General features: G+C 46.6%; 1 protein-coding gene across 4 annotated transcripts in view; it reads right to left on the bottom strand.

Annotated features, from left to right (window-relative positions):
• The window catches only part of LOC138661791 (cytochrome P450 2C23-like), a 144,335-nt gene extending 124,691 nt beyond the window's left edge, over nucleotides 1–19,644 (bottom strand). For 2 of the 4 annotated variants that reach the window (XM_069746712.1, XM_069746710.1), the window contains exon 1: nucleotides 19,372–19,643. In XM_069746712.1, coding sequence (XP_069602813.1) covers nucleotides 19,372–19,551 — 180 coding nt within the window. In that variant the 5' untranslated portion in view covers nucleotides 19,552–19,643. Of the gene's footprint in view, nucleotides 1–19,371 lie in introns of all 4 variants that reach the window. The other 2 variants (XM_069746711.1, XM_069746709.1) reach the window with 2 other exon arrangements.
• Between the last annotated feature and the right edge of the window lie 257 nt (nucleotides 19,645–19,901).

Raw genomic sequence — 19,901 nt, 5'->3', positions numbered from 1 at the left:
ACTGCAAGGGCTCCAAGAAAAACCCACAACGCTTAGCATACTCTAAGTCCATCAAATTCAGGGCAGCGCCTGAATCCACAAATGCCATGACAGAATACGATGACAAAGAGCAGATCAAGGTAACGGACAGAAGAAATTTTGACTGTACCGTACCAATGGTGGCAGACCTAGCGAACCGCTTAGAGCGCTTAGGACAATCAGAGATGGCATGAGTGGAATCACCACAGTAGAAACACAGACCATTCAGACGTCTGTGTTCTTGCCGTTCAACTCTGGACAAGGTCCTATCGCACTGCATAGGCTTAGGTTTAATCTCAGGTAATACCGCCAAATGGTGCACAGCTTTACGCTCACGCAAACGTCGACCGATCTGAATGGCCAAAGACATAGATTCATTCAGACCATCAGGCATAGGAAATCCCACCATGACATCTTTAAGGGCTTCAGAGAGACCCTTTCTGAAAATCGCTGTGAGCGCAGCTTCATTCCATTGAGTAAGCACAGACCACTTTCTAAATTTCTGACAATATACCTCTATCTCATCCTGACCCTGACACAAAGCCAGCAAATTTTTCTCTGCCTGATCCACTGAATTAGGTTCATCGTACAGCAATCCGAGCGCCAGGAAAAACGCATCAATATTACTTAATGCAGGATCTGCTGGCGCAAGGGAAAATGCCCAGTCTTGAGAGTCACCACGCAAAAAAGAAATAATAATTCTCACTTGTTGAGCTGGGTCACCAGAGGAGTAAGGTTTCAAGGCCAGAAACAGTTTGCAATTATTTTTGAAATTCACAAACTTGACTCTATCACCATAAAACAAATCAGGAATAGGAATTCTTGGTTCAAACATAGGCTTCTGAACCACCAAATCTTGAATCTTTTGTACATTTATAACGAGATTATCCATTGAAGAGCACAGACCCTGAATCTCCATGTCCACACCTGTGTCCTGAACCACCCAAATGTCTAGGGGAAAAAAAAGGCAAAACACAGTGCAAAGAAAAAAAAATGGTCTCAGATCTTCTTTTTTCCCTCTATTGAGAATCATTAGTACTTTTGGCTTCCTGTACTGTTATGAAAGGCAATTCAGTACCACAATGGACATAGCGGCCAGAGCACATACAGTGATCTGACAATAACCCAAAATCATAGAACGAGCTCTGAGACGTGGGAACTCTGCAGACCGCAATCCCTAATCCTCTCCAAACAACACTAGAGGCAGCCGTGGATTGCGCCTAACTCTGCCTATGCAACTCGGCACAGCCTGAGAAACTAACTAGCCTGAAGATAGAAAATAAGCCTACCTTGCCTCAGAGAAATACCCCAAAGGAAAAGGCAGCCCCCAACATATAATGACTGTGAGTAAGATGAAAAGACAAACGTAGGGATGAAATAGATTCAGCAAAGTGAGGCCCGACTTTCTAAACAGAGCGAGGATAGGAAAGATAACTTTGCGGTCTACACAAAACCCCTAAAGAAAACCACGCAAAGGGGGCAAAAAGACCCTCCGTACCGAACTAACGGCACGGAGGTACACCCTTTGCGTCCCAGAGCTTCCAGCAAAACAAATAGACAAGCTGGACAGAAAAAATAGCAAACAAATAGCAAAGAAGCACTTAGCTATGCAGAGCAGCAGGCCACAGGAATGATCCAGGGAAAAACAAGTCCAACACTGGAACATTGACAGGAAGCCAGGATCAAAGCATTAGGTGGAGTTAAGTAGAGAAGCATCTAACGACCTCACAAGATCACCTGAGGGAGGAAACTCAGAAGCCGCAGTACCACTTTCCTCCACAAACGGAAGCTCCCAGAGAGAATCAGCCGAAGTACCACTTGTGACCACAGGAGGGAGCTCTGCCACAGAATTCACAACACCAGCATAGCATCAACATAGTTATTAAGGTTGAAGGAAGACTATAAGTCTATCTAGTTCAACCCATAGCCTAACCTAACATGCCCTAACATGTTGATCCAGAGGAAGGCAAAAAAAAACCCATGTGGCAAAGAGTAAGCTCCACCTTGGGGAAAAAAATTCCTTCCCGACTCCACATACGGCAATCAGACTAGTTCCCTGGATCAACGCCCTATCAAGGAATCTAGTGTATATACCCTGTAACATTATACTTTTCCAGAAATATATCCAGTCCCCTCTTAAATTTAAGTAATGAGTCACTCTTTACAACATCATACGGCAGGGAGTTCCATAGTCTCACTGCTCTTACAGTAAAGAATCCGCGTCTGTTATTGTGCTTAAACCTTTTTTCCTCCAAACGTAGAGGATGCTCCCTTGTCCCTGTTTCAGGTCTATGATTAAAAAGATCATCAGAAAGGTCTTTGTACTGTTCCCCTCATATATTTATACATTAAAATAAGATCACCCCTTAGTCTTCGTTTTTCCAAACTAAATAGCCCCAAGTGTAATAACCTATCTTGGTATTGCAGACCCCTCAGTCCTCTAATAACCTTGGTCGCTCTTCTCTGCACCCACTCCAGTTCAGCTATGTCTTTCTTATACACCGGAGACCAGAACTGTGCACAGTATTCTAAGTGTGGTCGAACTAGTGACTTGTATAGAGGTAAAATGATGTTCTCCTCATGAGCATCTATGCCTCTTTTAATGCATCCCATTATTTTATTTGCCTTTGTAGCAGCTGCCTGACATTGGCCACTGAATATGAGTTTGTCATCCACCCATACACCCAGGTCTTTTTCATTGACGGTTTTGCCCAGAGTTTTAGAATTAAGCACATAATTATACATCTTATTACTTCTACCCAAGTGCATGACCTTACATTTATCCCCATTAAAGCTCATTTGCCATTTATCAGCCCAAGCTTCTAGTTTGCATAAATCATCCTGTAATATAAAATTGTCCTCCCCTGTATTGATTACCCTGCAGAGTTTAGTGTCATCTGCAAATATTGAAATTGTACTCTGAATGCCCCCTACAAGGTCATTAATAAATATGTTAAAAAGAAGAGGGCCCAATACTGACCCCTGTGGTACCCCACTGCTAACCGTGACCCAGTCCGAGTGTGCTCCATTAATAACCACCCTTTGTTTCCTATCCTTGAGCCAGCTCTCAACCCACTTGCACATATTTTCCCCTATCCCCATTATTCTCATTTTATGTATCAACCTTTTGTGTGGCACCGTATCAAAAGCTTCTGAAAAGTCCATATACACTACATCTACTGGGTTCCCTTGGTCCAATCCGGAACTTACCTCTTCATAGAAACTTATCAAATTAGTCTGACATGAACGGTCCCTAGTAAACCCGTGCTGATACTGGGTCATGAGGTTATTCCTCTTCAGATACTCCAGTATAGCATCCCTTAGAATGCCCTCCAGGATTTTACCCACAGCAGAGGTTAAGCTTACTGGCCTATAATTACCGAGGTTAGTTTTTGTCCCCTTTTTGAATATTGGCACCACATTTGCTATACGCCAGTCCTGTGGTACAGACCCTGTTATTATGGAGTCTTTAAAGATTAAAAATAATGGTCTATCAATGACTGTACTTAATTCCTGCAGTACTCGAGGGTGTATCCCATCCGGGCCCGGAGATTTGTCAATTTTAGTGATTTTTAGACTCTGATGTACTTCCTGCTGGGTTAAGCAGGTGACATTTAATGGGGAATTTTTATCACTAGTCATTTTGTCTGCCATGGGATTTTCTTGTGTAAATACTGATGAAAAAAGTCATTTAGCATATTGGCTTTTTCCTCATCCTCATCCACCATTTCACCCAGACTATTTTTAAGGGGGCCAACACTATCATTTTTTAGTTTCTTACTATTTATGTAGTTAAAGAATATTTTGGGATTATTTTTACTCTATCTGGCAATGAGTCTCTCTGTCTCAATCTTTGCTGCCTTCATTTGCTTTTTACAGAATTTATTTTATTTTCTGTATTTATTTAATGCCTCATCACTACCTACTTCCTTTAATTCTCTAAATGCTTTCTTTTTGTCACTTATTGCGCCCCTTACAGCTCTATTTAGCCATATTGGTTTCCTCCTATTTCTAGTATGATTATTCCCATACGGTATATACTGTGCACAGGTCCTATCCAGGATGCTAATAAACGTCTCCCATTTTCTTTGTGTATTTTTATGTCTCAGGATATCGTCCCAGTTAATTGCACCAAGATCCTCTCTCATCCGTTGGAAATTTGCCCTCCTGAAGTTTAGTGTCCTTGTAACCCCTCTACTACACATCTTATTAAAGGATACATGAAAACGTATTATTTTGCGATCACTAGTCCCCAAGTGAACCCCAACCCTTATATTTGATATGCGGTCTGGCCTGTTGGTTAATATTAGGTCTAGCAGTGCCCCCCTTCTTGTTGGGTCCTGAACCAGTTGTGAAAGGTAATTGTCTCTCATAGTTGTCAAAAACCGTTACCTTTGCTGGAACTGCAGATTTCTGTTCCCCAATCTATTTCAGGGTAGTTGAAGTCCCCCATAATAATGACTTCTCCTTGAGTCGCAGCTTCATCTATTTGCTTTACGAGGATATTCTCCATTGCTTCCATTATTTTTGGAGATTTATAACAAACTCCTATCAGTAATTTATGATTTTTCCCTCTCCTCTTATCTCCACCCACAGGGATTCTACATTTTCATTAAATTCACCTATATTATCGCGCAGGATGGGTTTTAAGGACGATTTTACATATAGACACACCCCACCCCCTCGCTTATCTGTACGGTCATTTCTGAACAGGCTATAGCCCTGCAAGTTAACAGCCCAGTCATGGCTCTCATCCAGCCACGCTTCAGATATCCCCACCATGTCATAATTATGCTCCAACAACATTAGTTCTAATTCGTCCATTTTGTTGGCGAGGCTTCTGGCATTAGTATACATGCACTTGATGTTCCTCTCTGTACCTCTATTCTTTCTTAAATTATTAACAGTTCTAACCCCACCCCCCATGCCACCGCCACCCCCAACTTCCTTATTTGTGCCCAGGTCCCTGTCTGCACTATCTTCCCCTCCTATAAATTGAATACCTTCCCCCAATCCCTAGTTTAAACACTCCTCCAACGTTCTAGCCATTTTCTCCCCCAGCACAGCTGCACCTTCCCCATTGAGGTGCAGCCCGTCCCTAGCGTAGAGCCTGTAGCCAACTGAGAAGTCGGCCCAGTTCTGCAGGAACCCAAACCCCTCCTGCCTACACCAATTCTTGAGCCACTTATTAACCTCCCTAATCTCCCATTGCCTCTCTGGCGTGGCACGTGGTACAGGCAGTATTTCGAGAAATACCACGTTGGAGGTCCTTGCTTTCAGCTTGCGGCCTAATTCCCTGAAATCATCTTTAAGGACCTTCCACCTACCTCTAACTTTGTCATTTGTGCCAATGTGCACCATGACCGCTGGGTCCTCACCAGCCCCTCCCAGTAATCTGTCCACCCGATCAGCGATGTGTCAGACTCGAGCGCCAGGTAGGCTGCACACCGTTCGACGATCCCTGTCTTTGTGACAGATTCCCCTATCTGTTCCTCTAATAATTGAGTCCCCCACTACCAGCACCTGTCTGGCCTGCCCTGCTCTCCTATTTCCCTCCTTACTGGAGCAGTCGCTCCTCCGGCTTTCAGAGGACATGCCTGGCTGCAGCAGTGCTACCCCTGCACTGGCACCCCCCTCATCTGCCAACTTAGCAAACTTATTGGGGTGTTCCAGATCAGGACTAGCCTCCCTGGCACTCTTCCCTCTACCTGGCGTCCTAACTGTCACCCAGCTTGCTACTTCACCATCCTACAGCTCCATCCTACCATCCCCCACTTCATCTATCCCATTGAGCATCTGCCCAGGGAGCAGAAGACTCCTCTCCATATTGTCAATGGATCTCAGTGTTGCCAGCTGCACATTTAGATCCAGAATCTGGGTTTCCAAATGCACAACGTGCTCACATCTCGCACAGCAGTATGCACCCTCGATCGGCTGCTCAAGGACTGCATACATGTGACAAGATGTGCACTGGATGGCATTAACAATAGTGGAGCACATTTCTTAATGGGGATTGCACCAGACAGAAAAGTTAAATAATAAAAAAAAATTAAAAAAAATTACAAAGTATTAATAAAAAACAGACAGCAATTCCTCCCTTGGAAACTCCCTGAATCCAAAGTCACTGAATCACAAGTCACACTTACCGCCGTTCAAACTTACGCTCAGATCACACTCAGCTCGCTCACACTCGCTCTGCTGAAAATTTATAGATTTTTTTTTCTCTAGTTCCCCTCAACAGCAATCCACCTTGCTGTTCAAATGCACTTCCAAAAAGGCTTGTCCTGAAACCGAACTTTGGACTGAGCAATCAAACCTCCAGGTACCGGGTGCTCACATAATGAGATGCAAACATGTATATGAGAAGAAAAAATAGTGGCACTGACCGGTCCTGTAAAATCCAATGTTTTTATTCAGAAAAACATGTTTAAAACTCGCTGCAGTGAGGGAAGGAGCATATGTGCGGGACGACGATCATTTTCCGCTCGCATGCGCATCTACTGGTCCTGGGCATCTCTCCACAATTTTCCGCTCACCTCTCGGTCTGTATAAAAGCACAGACATGTGAATGGTCCCATGGACTATCATAGGCAGTAGCTTAGCTACTGGGGGGCAGAGGGGGCCATTGCCCGGGCCCAGTCACCTGAAGGGGCCCACCGGGAGATCCACTGCCGAGTCTGAGGTGTCATGGAGAGAGCAGCACAATGCCGGCTGCAGAGCCTCCCCCCGTGCAGAGTGCAATTTGGTCTCACCCTAGGAGTCTCTTCCTGGCTGGCAGCAGCAGCTGCAGTTACTTTCTGGCTGTGCACGCTTGGTTTGGCTGAGGCACGCTGGGTCCTAGTGCCCTCCTCGCATCTATCTGGACACTTCCTGGTTCTCCTCACTGTCTGCCTGAAAACTTCATCAGTAAGTTGGGATGGAATTTATTAGGCCGGCGTCACACTTGCGAGTTTTACGGACGTTAGAGCACAGAAACTACATCCGTAAAACTCGCAAAAAATACGTCCCAATTATTCTCTATGCCCCTGCTCCTATCTGCCGTATTTTACTGATCAGTATTATACGGCTTTCTACGGCCGTAGAAAATCGCAGCATGCTGCGTTTGTCACCGTATTGCGCAAGAAAAACGCCAATGAAAGTCTATGGAAGCGTGAAAAATACGGATTACACACGGACAAGCAGTGTGACTTGCGAGAAATACGCAGCGCTGTTAGAGAGAAAAGCCGGTAATTCAGTGCGGTGTACAGTAAAATCACACTGACAGCTTACAGTAGAATAGGTAGAATAAATGTGTACACATAGAATAGATATATATATATATATGTCAGTGAGACACATATATGTATATATATTAATATTTATTCCAGCGCTAGATAGCTTGAAAGCCGGTAATTCAATTACCGGCTTTTTCTTTCTCCTTCCTAAAACCCGACATGATTTGAGACATGGTTTACATACAGTAAACCATGTCTTCTCTCCATTTTTTTTGCATAATCCACACTACTAATGTCAGTAGTGTGTATCTGCAAAATTTGGCCGTTCCAGCTCTTAAAATAAAGGGTTAAATGGCGGAAAAAATTGGCGTGGCCTCCCGCGCAATTTTCTCCGCCAGAGTAGTAAAGCCAGTGACTGAGGGCAGATATTAATAGCCTGGAGAGGGTCCACGGTTATTGGCCCCCCCCTGGCTAAAAATATCTGCCCCCAGCCACCCCAGAAAAGGCACATCTGGAAGATGCGCCTATTCTGGCACTTGGCCACTCTCTTCCCATTCCCTTCATTACCCCATATCCCACCGCTACACGGGAATGGGAAGAGAGTGGCCAAGTGCCAGAATAGGCGCATCTTCCAGATGTGCCTGTTCTGGGGTGGCTGGGGGCAGATATTTTTAGCCAGGGGGGGGGGGGCAATAACCGTGGACCCTCTCCAGGCTATTAATATCTGCCCTCAGTCACTGGCTTTACTACTCTGGCGGAGAAAATTGCGCGGGAGCCCACGCCAATTTTTTCCGCCATTTAACCCTTTATTTTAAGAGCTAGAACGGCCAAATTTTGCAGATACACACTACTAACATTAGTAGTGTGGATTATGCAAAAAAAATGGTGATATGAGATGGTTTACTGTATGTAAACCAGGTCTCATATCATGTCGGGTTTAGGAAGGAGAAAGCAAAAGCCGGTAATTGAATTACCGGCTTTTTGCTATCTCGCGCTGTATGAAGGAATAATATATATATATATATATGTGTCTACTGACATATATATATATATATATATATATATATATATATACAGTATATATGTTTTTATTTTTTTTTTTAACACATGGATCCCTTGTATAGGCGTATGTCGGTTTGGCAAGCCTGCGATAAAAACACGCAGTACGGCTGCCATACGGATTACATACGGAGGATACCATGCGCAAAAAACGGTGACACACCCTGCCTACGGAGGAGCTACGGACCACTATTTTCGGGACTTTTCAGCGTATTACGGCCGTAATATACGGACCGTATTTGCATACGCTGAGTGTGACGCCGGCCTTAGAGTAATTCGATTTAGGCATATCATGGTCACTGTGGGGGTGAATGTGAGAGGATTGTGGTATTGTAGGGGCTGAAGTGGGACAGGAGGACAGGGCACTGAGGGGGAAATGTGAAACGATGGGGGTTATTGTGGGTGTGCAGGGGGACAGGGCACTGTGGGGGTGAATGAGAGAGGATGGTGGTATTGAGGGAGGGGGACAGAGTACTGGGGGTGAATCGGAGAGTTTGAGGGTATTGTGAGGGCTGACGTGGGTGAGGGGGCACTGGGGGGCTGATTATTATTATACTGTTTAATGTTATGAGATATTCACTCCATCATGTGTGAGGGTATGTGTCCTCGAGGTCAATTCGCAGCACTTTGGACGCAGCAGATACCCTGCTCCACCCAAAGCGCTGCCCCCTGTTGTACGCATGGTGATTCCGCATATATTCATTGAACACAGGTGGAATCACCGCATCCTATTCATAGACTGTTTTATTTATCTTGTGGAGACGGAGCATCTCCACAAGATAAATAGACATGCTGCTGTCTAGAAAGACGCGCCACATGTCCGGTTACGCAGGTCTGCCACCTGCGTCTATGTACGCATAGTGGAGATGGGATTTCATAAAATCCCCTCCACTATGCTGTAACATCTGGAAGCTGCGATTTCGACGCTGCGGATGTACACAGCGTCCAATCCCCAGCAAAAATCCAAGCAATACGCCCCTTGGAAACATACCCTAATAGTTGCTGTCTTGGGGGCTGGAGATGGGGAGGTCGGGGGCTTTTTATTATTGTAAGCTGGGTCTTTTATAAGTATTAGTAACACAAGCATAGCAAAGAAGGTTAATATTACTATAACAAGGATAAGTATTAACATAAGGGCGCAGACAGACACTGTATAACTCATGCAATGATCGCATTGCAATCCTCAGACTGGCCCTGACACCTCTCCTGACGTAAGCTTGACAGCGTGATAAATTACTATGCAACGGTCAGCCACAGGCCAGGAGAGCCGACGGTCAGTCTGAGGATTGCGATGCGATCCTCACATGAGAAATATGTCCATCTGTCTGCCCCCTAACAAGTATAACAATACAGTAACCATGGGCTGCATTCTATGTTATAAGAATAAATTGCTTATAATTAAATTATTAAAGGGAACTTGTCACCCCCCCAGGGTCTATTAAGGTAATAGAGCCAGCCACATTCAGAAGCACTAAGGCTGCATTCTGTGAAGGTGGCTGTTAGGGTTGGCGGAACGCACCGAATATATTTATTAGATGGGATTGGTGCGTCCACAACCCAGGATCCACCGTGCAGGAAAAAACCTGCTGCTAAGTAAATGGCGGCACTATATGGCGGTATGAACCAGCTCTGTTAGCTTCACAGAGCAGCCGAGAAAGCAAGGCTCTGTGCCCTGTTAGACTTTCACAGAGGCACAGGCTAACCACCCAAATGAGAGCAGTCAGTGGTCATGCATGCACAAAAAACTCCTCGCCGGAGGTGCCAGCATTCTAGGGGCTTAATTCAGCCAGGTCCCTGAATACACATAAACACAATCTCCTTGCCGGAGGTGCCAGCATTCTAGGGGCTTATTTCAGCCGGGTCCCTGAACACATACAAACACATGACCACACTGGCGCAAAGCATATAACTTAAGAAGATACTAGCGCATGGCCGTGCGGCCATGTGAGTCTTAAATAGTTGCAGCACATACAGGACCTTGAAAGAAGGACCAATGGAGTTGCTGCAGTATCTGAGTATGTGACCCTAGATCTCCACTGAGAGATCTTGCCCTGGGCATGCTCAGTGTGTGCAAAGCAGGACTTAGTCCTAGCAACCTACAGGACCTTCCAAGAAGGACCAATGGAAGTTGCTGCAGTACCTGAGCATGTGACCCTAGATCTCCACTGAGAGATCTTGCCCTGGGCATGCTCAATGTGTGCAAAGCAGGACTTAGTCCCAGAAAAGCCTGCTCGCCGCAGATCAGTGCAGGGTACAATAGCAAAGCCTGGAGACACAGCAGTAACCCTTTGCACAGCTCAGTCTCAGTGAGACGCTGGGACCGACATCTCCGCTGAGCAGGCTCCACTGCGGCCGATGCAGAATGGGAAACTGCAGCAGACACGGATCGAGATTCCAGCAGAGGAAACTCGACTCCTGACAATACCCCCCCTCCTAGGCCCCCCATCCTTGAGCCTCGCTGCGCTCAAAAGCTGCAATGAGCAGTGGAGCGCGAATGTGCTCCACAGGCTCCCAGGTTCTTTCCTCTGGACTGTGACCCTTCCAGTCCACCAGATAAAATTTCTTGCCACATACCACCTTGCACCCCACAATAGCATTCAGCTCAAACTCATCTGTGGATGAACCCGATGTCCCGGCAGATGACTCAGAAAACCGGGACAAATGAACGGGCTTTAAGAGGGAAACGTGAAAAGTATCGGTGATACCAAGGCGTGGAGGAATGGCCAAATGGTAGACCACAGGGTTGACCTGTTCCAGAACCTTAAACGGGCCAATGTAGCGAGGAACAAACTTAGTGGACTCAACTCACAGCCTGATGTTATGGGTGGAGAGCCACACTAAGTCGCCAGGAGCAAAGGTCGGAGCGGGGCGCCGGTGTGTATCAGCCGAAACCCTCATTCTCTCCTTGGAGGCCCGGATGGCATCCAGTGTGTGGTCCCAGATGTCACGTGCCTCAACCGCCCAGTCTGCCACCCTAGAATCGGTGGATGACATGGGCATGGGCACAGGGACACGCGGATGCTGGCCGTAATTAAGGAGAAACGGAGTCTGACCAGTGGAATCGGCTACAGCGTTGTTCAAGGCAAATTCCGCCCAAGGTAGCAAAGATGCCCAGTCATCAGAGTCTGGTTGGTCCTCTCCACCAACCCATTCGTCTCGGGATGGTATGCAGAGGAGAGGTTCAACTCTATGCTGAGTAAACGGCAGAGCTCTCTCCAAAACTGAGACGCAAACTGGGGACCCCGATAGCTGACAATTTTATCAGGCATACCATGTAAACGGAAAATGTGCTTAATGAATAACGCCGCCAAGGCCCGTGCAGAAGGTAACCATGGAAGCGGCACCAACTGCACCATCTTAGAGAAATGGTCGGAGACAACCCAGATAACGGTGCAGCTATGTGACTTGGGTAAGCCCACCACAAAGTCCATCCCAACCATTTCCCAGGGCCTGTCTGTCACCGGTAGAGGGTAAAGCAACCCAGCAGGCCGTTGCCGAGGAGACCGATTCTGGGCGCAGGAAACGCACGCCAAATATAGTCCCCGACATCACGGGCCATATGCGGCCACCAGTACATTCTTGCCAAAAGCTCGGATGTCCTTTTCGTCCCAAAATGCCCACCCACTCTGGATGAGTGAGCCCAAGAGAGAACCTCCAGTCACAAATTCGCTGGCACGAAAGTCTTGCCCGGGGTCACAGACTCTAGCGAAACCGGAGCTACAGTTCTCAGGCTCTCAGACGGAACAATAAGCCGAGGCTCCTCCTCCTCCTCAGATGACACTACGGAGCGGGAGAGAGCTTCGGCGCAAATGTTCTTCTCCCCGGAGAGAAAATGAAGAGTAAAATGAAACCGGGAGAAGAACAGGGACCATCTAGCCTGGTGAGAATTCAGCCGCTGGGCCATCTGTAAATATACCAAGTTTTTGTGGTCAGCGAAAACCTGGAAGGGAAAGCGAGCTCCCTCCAAGAGATGTCTCCATTCTGAAAAAGCCAACTTCATGGCTAGCAACTCCCTGTCCCCGATGGAATAATTCCTCTCCGCCGGTGTGAAGGTCTTAGAGAAGAAGAATCAAGGATGCTTCCAACCTTGAGCATCCTTTTGGAAAAGGACTGCTCCAGCACTAACGGATGAGGCATCCACCTCCATGATAAATGGTTTATCTACATTGGGGCGATGTAGAATGGGAGTGCTAGCAAAGTGTGACTTAACCGAAAGGAAGGCCTTGGAGGCATCCTCTGACCACAACTTGGGATTTGCTCCCTTCTTGGTGAGGGCAACCAAGGGAGCTACCAAAGTTGAGAAGTGTGGAATGAACTGACGATAGTAGTTAATGAACCCCATAAAGCGCTGCACCGCTTTAAGTGAATGGGGTTCCTCCCCGTCCATCACAGCCTGTAGCTTGGCAGGATCCATAGCCAAACCCTGGGCAGAGATAATATAACCAAGGAAAGGCAAGGACTCCTGCTCAAACACACACTTCTCCAACTTGGCGTAGAGGGAGTTTGCCCGTAAGAAGTCGAAGACTTTGCGAACATCTCTCTGATGGGAGTCAATATCTGGAGAGTAGATGAGATTATCATCCAGATAGACTACGACTGAGGTGGTGAGCATATCCTGGAAAATGTCATTCACAAAGTCTTGGAAAATGGCTGGAGCATTACAGAGCTCGAAGGGCATCACCAGATATTCATAGTGCCCATCCCTGGTGTTAAAAGCCATCTTCCATTCATCCCCCTCACGGATGCGAATCAGGTTGTAAGCACCCTGCAGATCTAATTTTGTAAATACCCTTGCTCCCTGTAGCCTATCAAAAAGCTCAGATATCAGGGGTAATGGGTACTTGTTCTTAACGGTGATGGCGTTAAGACCCCTGTAGTCTATGCATGGACGTAAGTCTCCAGTCTTCTTCTGTACAAAGAAGAACCCAGCCCCTGCAGGTAACACTGACTTCCTAATGAATCCTCTTGCCAGATTCTCTTGGATGTACTAAGACATTGCCTCAGTCTTCGTGATAGATATCGGATAGACTCGACCCCGGGGAGGCTCAGCACCAGGCAAGAGGTCAATAGGACAGTCATAGGGGCGGTAAGGTGGAAAAGTCTCCGCAGCCCTTTTGGAGAACACGTCGGCATAGGGCCAATAGTGCTTGGGGAGAGAGGAAAGATCTGCGGGTACCTGTGTTGCAGCAACCTGAACGCACTCCCTCTGACATCTACCCTCGCAGGATTTACTCCATCCCAAAATTCTCCATGAGGACCACTCTATATGAAGAGAATGAAAGCGTAGCCATGGTATCCCCAACAGGACCTCATCAATTCCCTCAGGAATGACTAATAGGGAGATAATCTCCTGATGTGATGGAGACACAGAAAGCATGATAGGAATGGTTTGGCGGGTAATCTGTGAGGGTAGTGTCGATCCATTTACCACTTGAACCGTTACTGGTTTGGCGAGCATCACCAGGGGTATTGCGTGACGCTGGGCAATAGCGGATGACATAAAATTACCCTCTGCCCCAGAGTCCATGCATAGCTCTACAATAAGAGTGGATGGGCCTATGGTAATTGTCCCCTTGAACTGACACTAGATGCTGACGTTTCCCCGACCACTGAGGACACTTGGAGGCAAGATGTCCTGACTGCCGGCAAACATGACAGACCTTATGTGCACGAGCGGACTGGGACTTGGATCCCGCTCGTGTCACCTCTATGGCCTCATGTGACTCAGACACCTGGACTGGAGATTCCAAAGGTTTGGCAAAGGTAGGAGCCAGCTGAAACCTCTGCCTACACTGGGCTCGCTCCAACCTTCGCTCGTGAAAGCGAAGGTCTATGCGAGTAGATACAGCTATGAGCTCCTCCATTGTGGCGGGAATCTCCCTAGTAGCCAAAGCGTCCTTCACATGGTCAGCCAGCCCCCTCCAAAATACGGGAATGAGGGTTTTATCTGGCCATTTCAACTCAGACGCTAATGTCCGGAAGTGAACAGCAAAATGGCTGACCATGGTTGAACCCTGAGTTAAAGCCAGCAGTTGGAGCGCTGTATCATGGGTGACTTGAGGTCCTAAAAAGACCTGTTTCAGAGTGTCCAGAAACCGAGGAACACTCTGCACCACATGATCATTGCGCTCCCACAGCGGCGTAGCCCACTCCAACGCTCTGTCCGACAAGAGAGAGATTTTGAATCCCATCTTTGCCCGCTCAGTGGGAAAACGTGCAGCCAGGAGCTTGAGGTGTATACCACACTGGCTCACGAAACCCCTACAGTACTTACTGTCCCCAGAGTATCTCTCAGGCAAAGGGAGGTGAGATAGGGTCGGAACAGAGGTGGCAGTGGGTAAAGCTGCTGCAGCCACGCTAGCAGCCTGAACAGCAATTGCGGTAACATCCACCGCTGAGGTTGCATGCTCAAGAGACGCCAACCGGCCCTCCAGCAGCTGGATGTACCCCTGCAATCAATGTTCATCCACCATTACTTAGCCAGATCCTGGCGCTAGTATTCTGTTAGGGTTGGTGGAACGCACCGAATATATTTATTAGATGGGATTGGTGCGTTCGCAACCCGGGATCCACCGCGCAGGAAAGAACCTGCTGCTAAGTAAATGGCGGCACTATATGGCGGTATGAACCAGCTCTGTTAGCTTCACAGAGCAGCCAAGAAAGCAAGGCTCTGTGCCCTTTCACAGAGGCACAGGCTAACTACCCAAATGAGGGAAGTCAGTGGTCATTAGTGTTGAGCATTCCGATACCGCAAGTATCGGGTATCGGCCGATACTTGCAGTATCGGAATTCCGATACCGAGATCCGATACTTTTGTGGTATCGGGTATCGGTATCGGATCCATAGGGATGTGTAAAATAAAGAATTAAAATAAAAAATATTGATATATTCACCTCTCCGGCGGCCCCTGGACATCAAGCTGGTAACCGGCAGGCTTCTTTGTTTAAAATGAGCGCCTTTAGGACCTGCGAATGACGTCGCGGCTTCTGATTGGTCGCGTGCCGCTCATGTGACCGCCACGCGACCAATCAGAAGCCGCGACGTCATTCTCATTCACTAAACTCCTAATTCTAGGAATTAAGGACCTGCGAATGACGTCGCGGCTTCTGATTGGTCGCGTGGCGGTCACATGAGCGGCACGCGACCAATCAGAAGCCGTGACGTCATTCGCAGGTCCTAAAGGCGCTCATTTTAAACAAAGAACACTGCCGGTTACCAGCGTGATGTCCAGGGGCCGCCGGAGAGGTGAATATATCAATATTTTTTATTTTAATTCTTTATTTTACACATTAATATGGATCCCAGGGCCTGAAGGAGAGTTTCCTCTCCTTCAGACCCTGGGAACCATCAGGATACCTTTTGATACTTGGTGTCCCATTGACTTGTATTGGTATCGGATATCGGTATCGGTGATATCCGATATTTTTCGGGTATCGGCCGATACTATCCGATACCGATACTTTCAAGTATCGGATGGTATCGCTCAACACTAGTGGTCATGCATGCACACAAAACTCCTCGCCGGAGGTGCCAGCATTCAAGGGGCTTATTTCAGCCAGGTCCCTGAATACACATAAGCACAATCTCCTCGCCAGAGGTGCCAGCATTCTAGGGGCTTATTTCAGCCGGGTCCCTGAACACATACAAACACATGACCTCACTGGCGCAAAGCACATAACTTAAGAAGATACTATCGCATGGCCGTGCGGCTATGCGAGCCTTAAATAGTTGCAGCACATACAGGACCTTCAAAGAAGGACCAATGGAGTTGCTGCAGTACCTGAGCATGTGACCCTAGATCTCCACTGAGAGATCTTGCCCTGGGCATGCTCAGTGTGTGCAAAGTAGGACTTAGTACTAGCACCTACAGGACCTTCCAAGAAGGACCAATGGAAGTTGCTGCAGTACCTTAGAATGTGACCCTAGATCTCCACTGAGAGATCTTGCCCTGGGCATGCTCAGTGTTTGCAAAGCAGGACTTAGTCCCAGAAAAGCCTGCTCACCGCAGATCAGTGCAGGGTACAATAGTAGAGCCTGGAGAGGCAGCAGTAACCCTTTGCACAGCATCAGTCTCAGTGAGATGCTGGGACCGACGTCTCCGCTGAGCAGGCTCCACTGCGGCCGATGCAGAATGGGAGACCGCAGCAGACACGGATCGAGATTCCCCCTGTGCAGCAGAGGAAACTCGACTCCTAACAGTGGCTCTTATGTTTTTGATCCCTAATAACGCTGAAATATTCACTTTTATAAATTGCGTGCCATACTTGTATTGATTCTGGGGGGTACGTCTTTTGTCCCCGGACACAACCGCCTCCCAGCCGTCCATCATCCCACCGGGCGCTGATGCCTGGGCTGGGGTCTCATTTTTCGGGCATGTGCCGTGTGCGCTGCCCTGGAACTCACATCAGCTGATGTACTGATATCGCGCCTGCGGGTAGTGGAGGACCAAGATCCCGCCCCGCAGTGTGTTATGATTTATTCACACTGCGGGGCTGGGAATCTAGCGCTGTACGCAGGTGCGATCTACTTACATCACTTGATATAAGTTCCAGGGCAGCGCGCAATGCGCATGCCCGAGAAACAATTGCAGAGCGCCGGTGACGGCACAAGACAAACTGCGAGGCGGCTGAGTCAGGGGGAGAAAACGTACCCCTGGACTCAATACAGGTATGGCGCACAATTTATAAAAGTGAATATTTCAGCTGAAGAAGGTGGCTCTTTTACCTTAATAGGCCCTGGGGGGGGGGGGGTGACAGGTTTCCTTTAAGTTATTAAAGGCTTGGGATAATTGTCTGCAGTCACTCTACAGACCTCCAAATCATGATGGGGTGCACCTGCCGTCATGAGACCCCAAGACCACTGGTGTAATCAGGCGGTCATGCGATCACGTTTGCTATTTGTACGTGTTCACTAGACAAGTTTGACTTCTCTCAATAGAAGAAAATCGTCACATGACCTTCTGCTCTCATCAGCGATGCTGGGGCCATTATTACTGTACATAGGGGGACTCCTAAATATTAAGTAGGCACTTACGAAGCATTGAAGCCTAACTACTGGGTGGCAGATAGTGCTGTACCGTCTGTCAGTCTGTCCCGGGGCATCAGTTACAGCCGCCACTCTCTATACACAGAGCGGTGACTGAAAAATGTTGAAGAAATAGTATACACAATTTGTCAGTCTGGGCCAGGTGGAAAAGATGGGAAAAGTGAATGGCTCCACCAGGAAGAACGTCCTCTGTAAGTCACCATCTATAACTGCACTGTGATCTCTCTATGTCATGCAGGACTGGTATCTACCACTATATATCACCGTATGGCGGTAATATCAGTGCTGGTTATTGTATAGAGATTTATTTTCAATAACAGTGCGGTCATCTCCTGAGGTTCCCCTATACCCACCGTAGTTACAATCATGGTTACCTGGTTAAGGGCCACAGGTGGAAACAGACAGTAAAGGGCCCATGTGCAAGAACAACATATGGGCCCTTTGCAGCTCAAGCAATTCTAAAAATACAAAATTGCACCTTATTTAGAGGTAGAAATGGGCCCCCTTAACTCTTGGGCCCATGTGCTGCCCCATAGTTTGCACTAGTGATATGTCCGCCTGTTAGGGGCCCACTCACATGTTTCGCCCCCCCTGAGCTGAACCCCTAGCTACGCCTCTGATCATAGGCACAAGATCAATTCATGAAAACAACGGATAACACTCATATTGGAAAATCGGACAAGTTTTCCCATGCAAAGTCACTTCAGGAATCTGCCTGAAAAGGACATTGTGTGCACAAACCCTTAAACTTTTCACTTGCTGATGCAAAAAGTCAGTATATCTAGCAAACGCAGGGCTTTTTTGGCAATGTTTCTCTTCTCCAAATACCTTCTCTCAAATTTAGATGACCTGTCCACATAGTACCATTTTGGGAGGCCATTAGACACTAAATTAAAATTATTTGACATAGAGATACAACCTCGACATTAAGACTGTTGTTTCTTATGTCAGTCCTAAAGAGGGGAGTGCGGGAATACAATGTGCCAAATTCATGAACAAGCACACGCCGCTTAATCAATTTGGTGCATTTTAGAAGTGGCATGTGCCTCCATGCATATCGCTAGAAATGTTACTTCAATAAAGGACTAGGACTATTTCAGGCAAAGTAAATGCCACCACTTTTGAAGAATTTGTCAGGATTCTCCGGTGTTAGAACTGTGAGTAAGCAACCAATTTCCAGCCACATTTCGACATGACATGTCCATTCTCACTCAATTCATTTGTATTGAGCGAAGACATGCATGTCTAGTCAACATGTAACCATATGTATGGAAATTGCATACTAGAACTCCAGCACTGGAGAATCCTGACAGCTCGCATGAGGATTCACAAGTCTCCAGTCACATAAATTGACTTTAGACTGGAGCCCCAAGACTGGAAAACCCCTTTAATATCTTGTGGGGCACCCTGAGAGGTATCTCCATATCATAGTTTTTGCAGTTATACTGTAAGTTTGTAATTTAAAAATGTTCAAAAAAAAATAATAATAATAAATGTAAAAAATTGTTAGATTTTAAAAGAGTTGTCCTAATTTTTTGATTAGGGTAATATTTCTTAAAATAAGCAACTTTGGAATGTATATCTTAATAAAAAAAAAACCTCTCCACTCTGAAGCATTTTAAAATCTACAATTTACTGCTTGTTGCCTAAGTTATCGACTACCTCTGCAGACTAGCAGAGGTAGCCAGTTTCCAAGGCAAGGAAGCACAGTTCTTGCAAGTTGTTTGCTATAGAGCTTGAAAGTTACTGTGGAAAAATCTGCTAACAGCATCTGGAAGTGCACAGTTCAGACCACTGGCATGAACATGCCGTAGGTCTAAACGGTCAATCTACAGAAATGTATCAACCTCCGGTAAGCAGGAAGTCAAGAAGCAGAGGAGTGGTGGTTCCTGAGAAAAGAGCATTAGACGACCCTTTTTAAAGACAAATAGATAACTACATTTTTTCAAATCATCAAATCTTTTACAGTGTTCAAATGCACGTAGAAAATTATGATCCCAGTCCTTTTACATTTCGATATTAAGACCCAACTTACTTTTGTTAAGCTTGGATATAGTCCATCTCTCTGAATCTTTAGAAAGTTCCCTACAATAGGTAATGGGAATGGTCCAGGGGGCATCTTTCTTCTCTCCCATGCATATTTCCAGTAAAATAAGATCAAAATAAAGGTGATAGCTCCAATCAAGACAGCAACAACATTCTGCTGGTCCATCATGGCTCTGATTTTCACTCCAGCTGATTATGACTGTTCTTCTTTCACTGCTTTCGTCTTTTCACGTTGATATGTGGGTGTTGTTAGGTCCCGCTGGATCCAATCCAATGCCCCAAAGATCTTTGAACTGCGTTCTGCTTCTCATTCAGATCATATTACATGGGATTTAGCCAAATAAAAGAAAAGCAATCATTGCTCAGAGCATAAATATGTAGTCTTCATACTGGTTGCATAAAGCGTTCATGTTATGAAACTTTCCTACAAGAAAATATGGAGCAATTTAAAAAAAGAATCATATATACATAGGCGTGACCTGACTGTGAGATGGAGCGGTCGCAGTTCACAGGAGCTCC

This window comes from Ranitomeya imitator, chromosome 2 (assembly GCF_032444005.1).
Source record: "Ranitomeya imitator isolate aRanImi1 chromosome 2, aRanImi1.pri, whole genome shotgun sequence".
NCBI classification, from domain to species: domain Eukaryota; kingdom Metazoa; phylum Chordata; class Amphibia; order Anura; family Dendrobatidae; genus Ranitomeya; species Ranitomeya imitator.
Note: the sequence above shows the minus strand (reverse complement) of the source record. Positions and strands in the feature narration are given on the sequence as shown.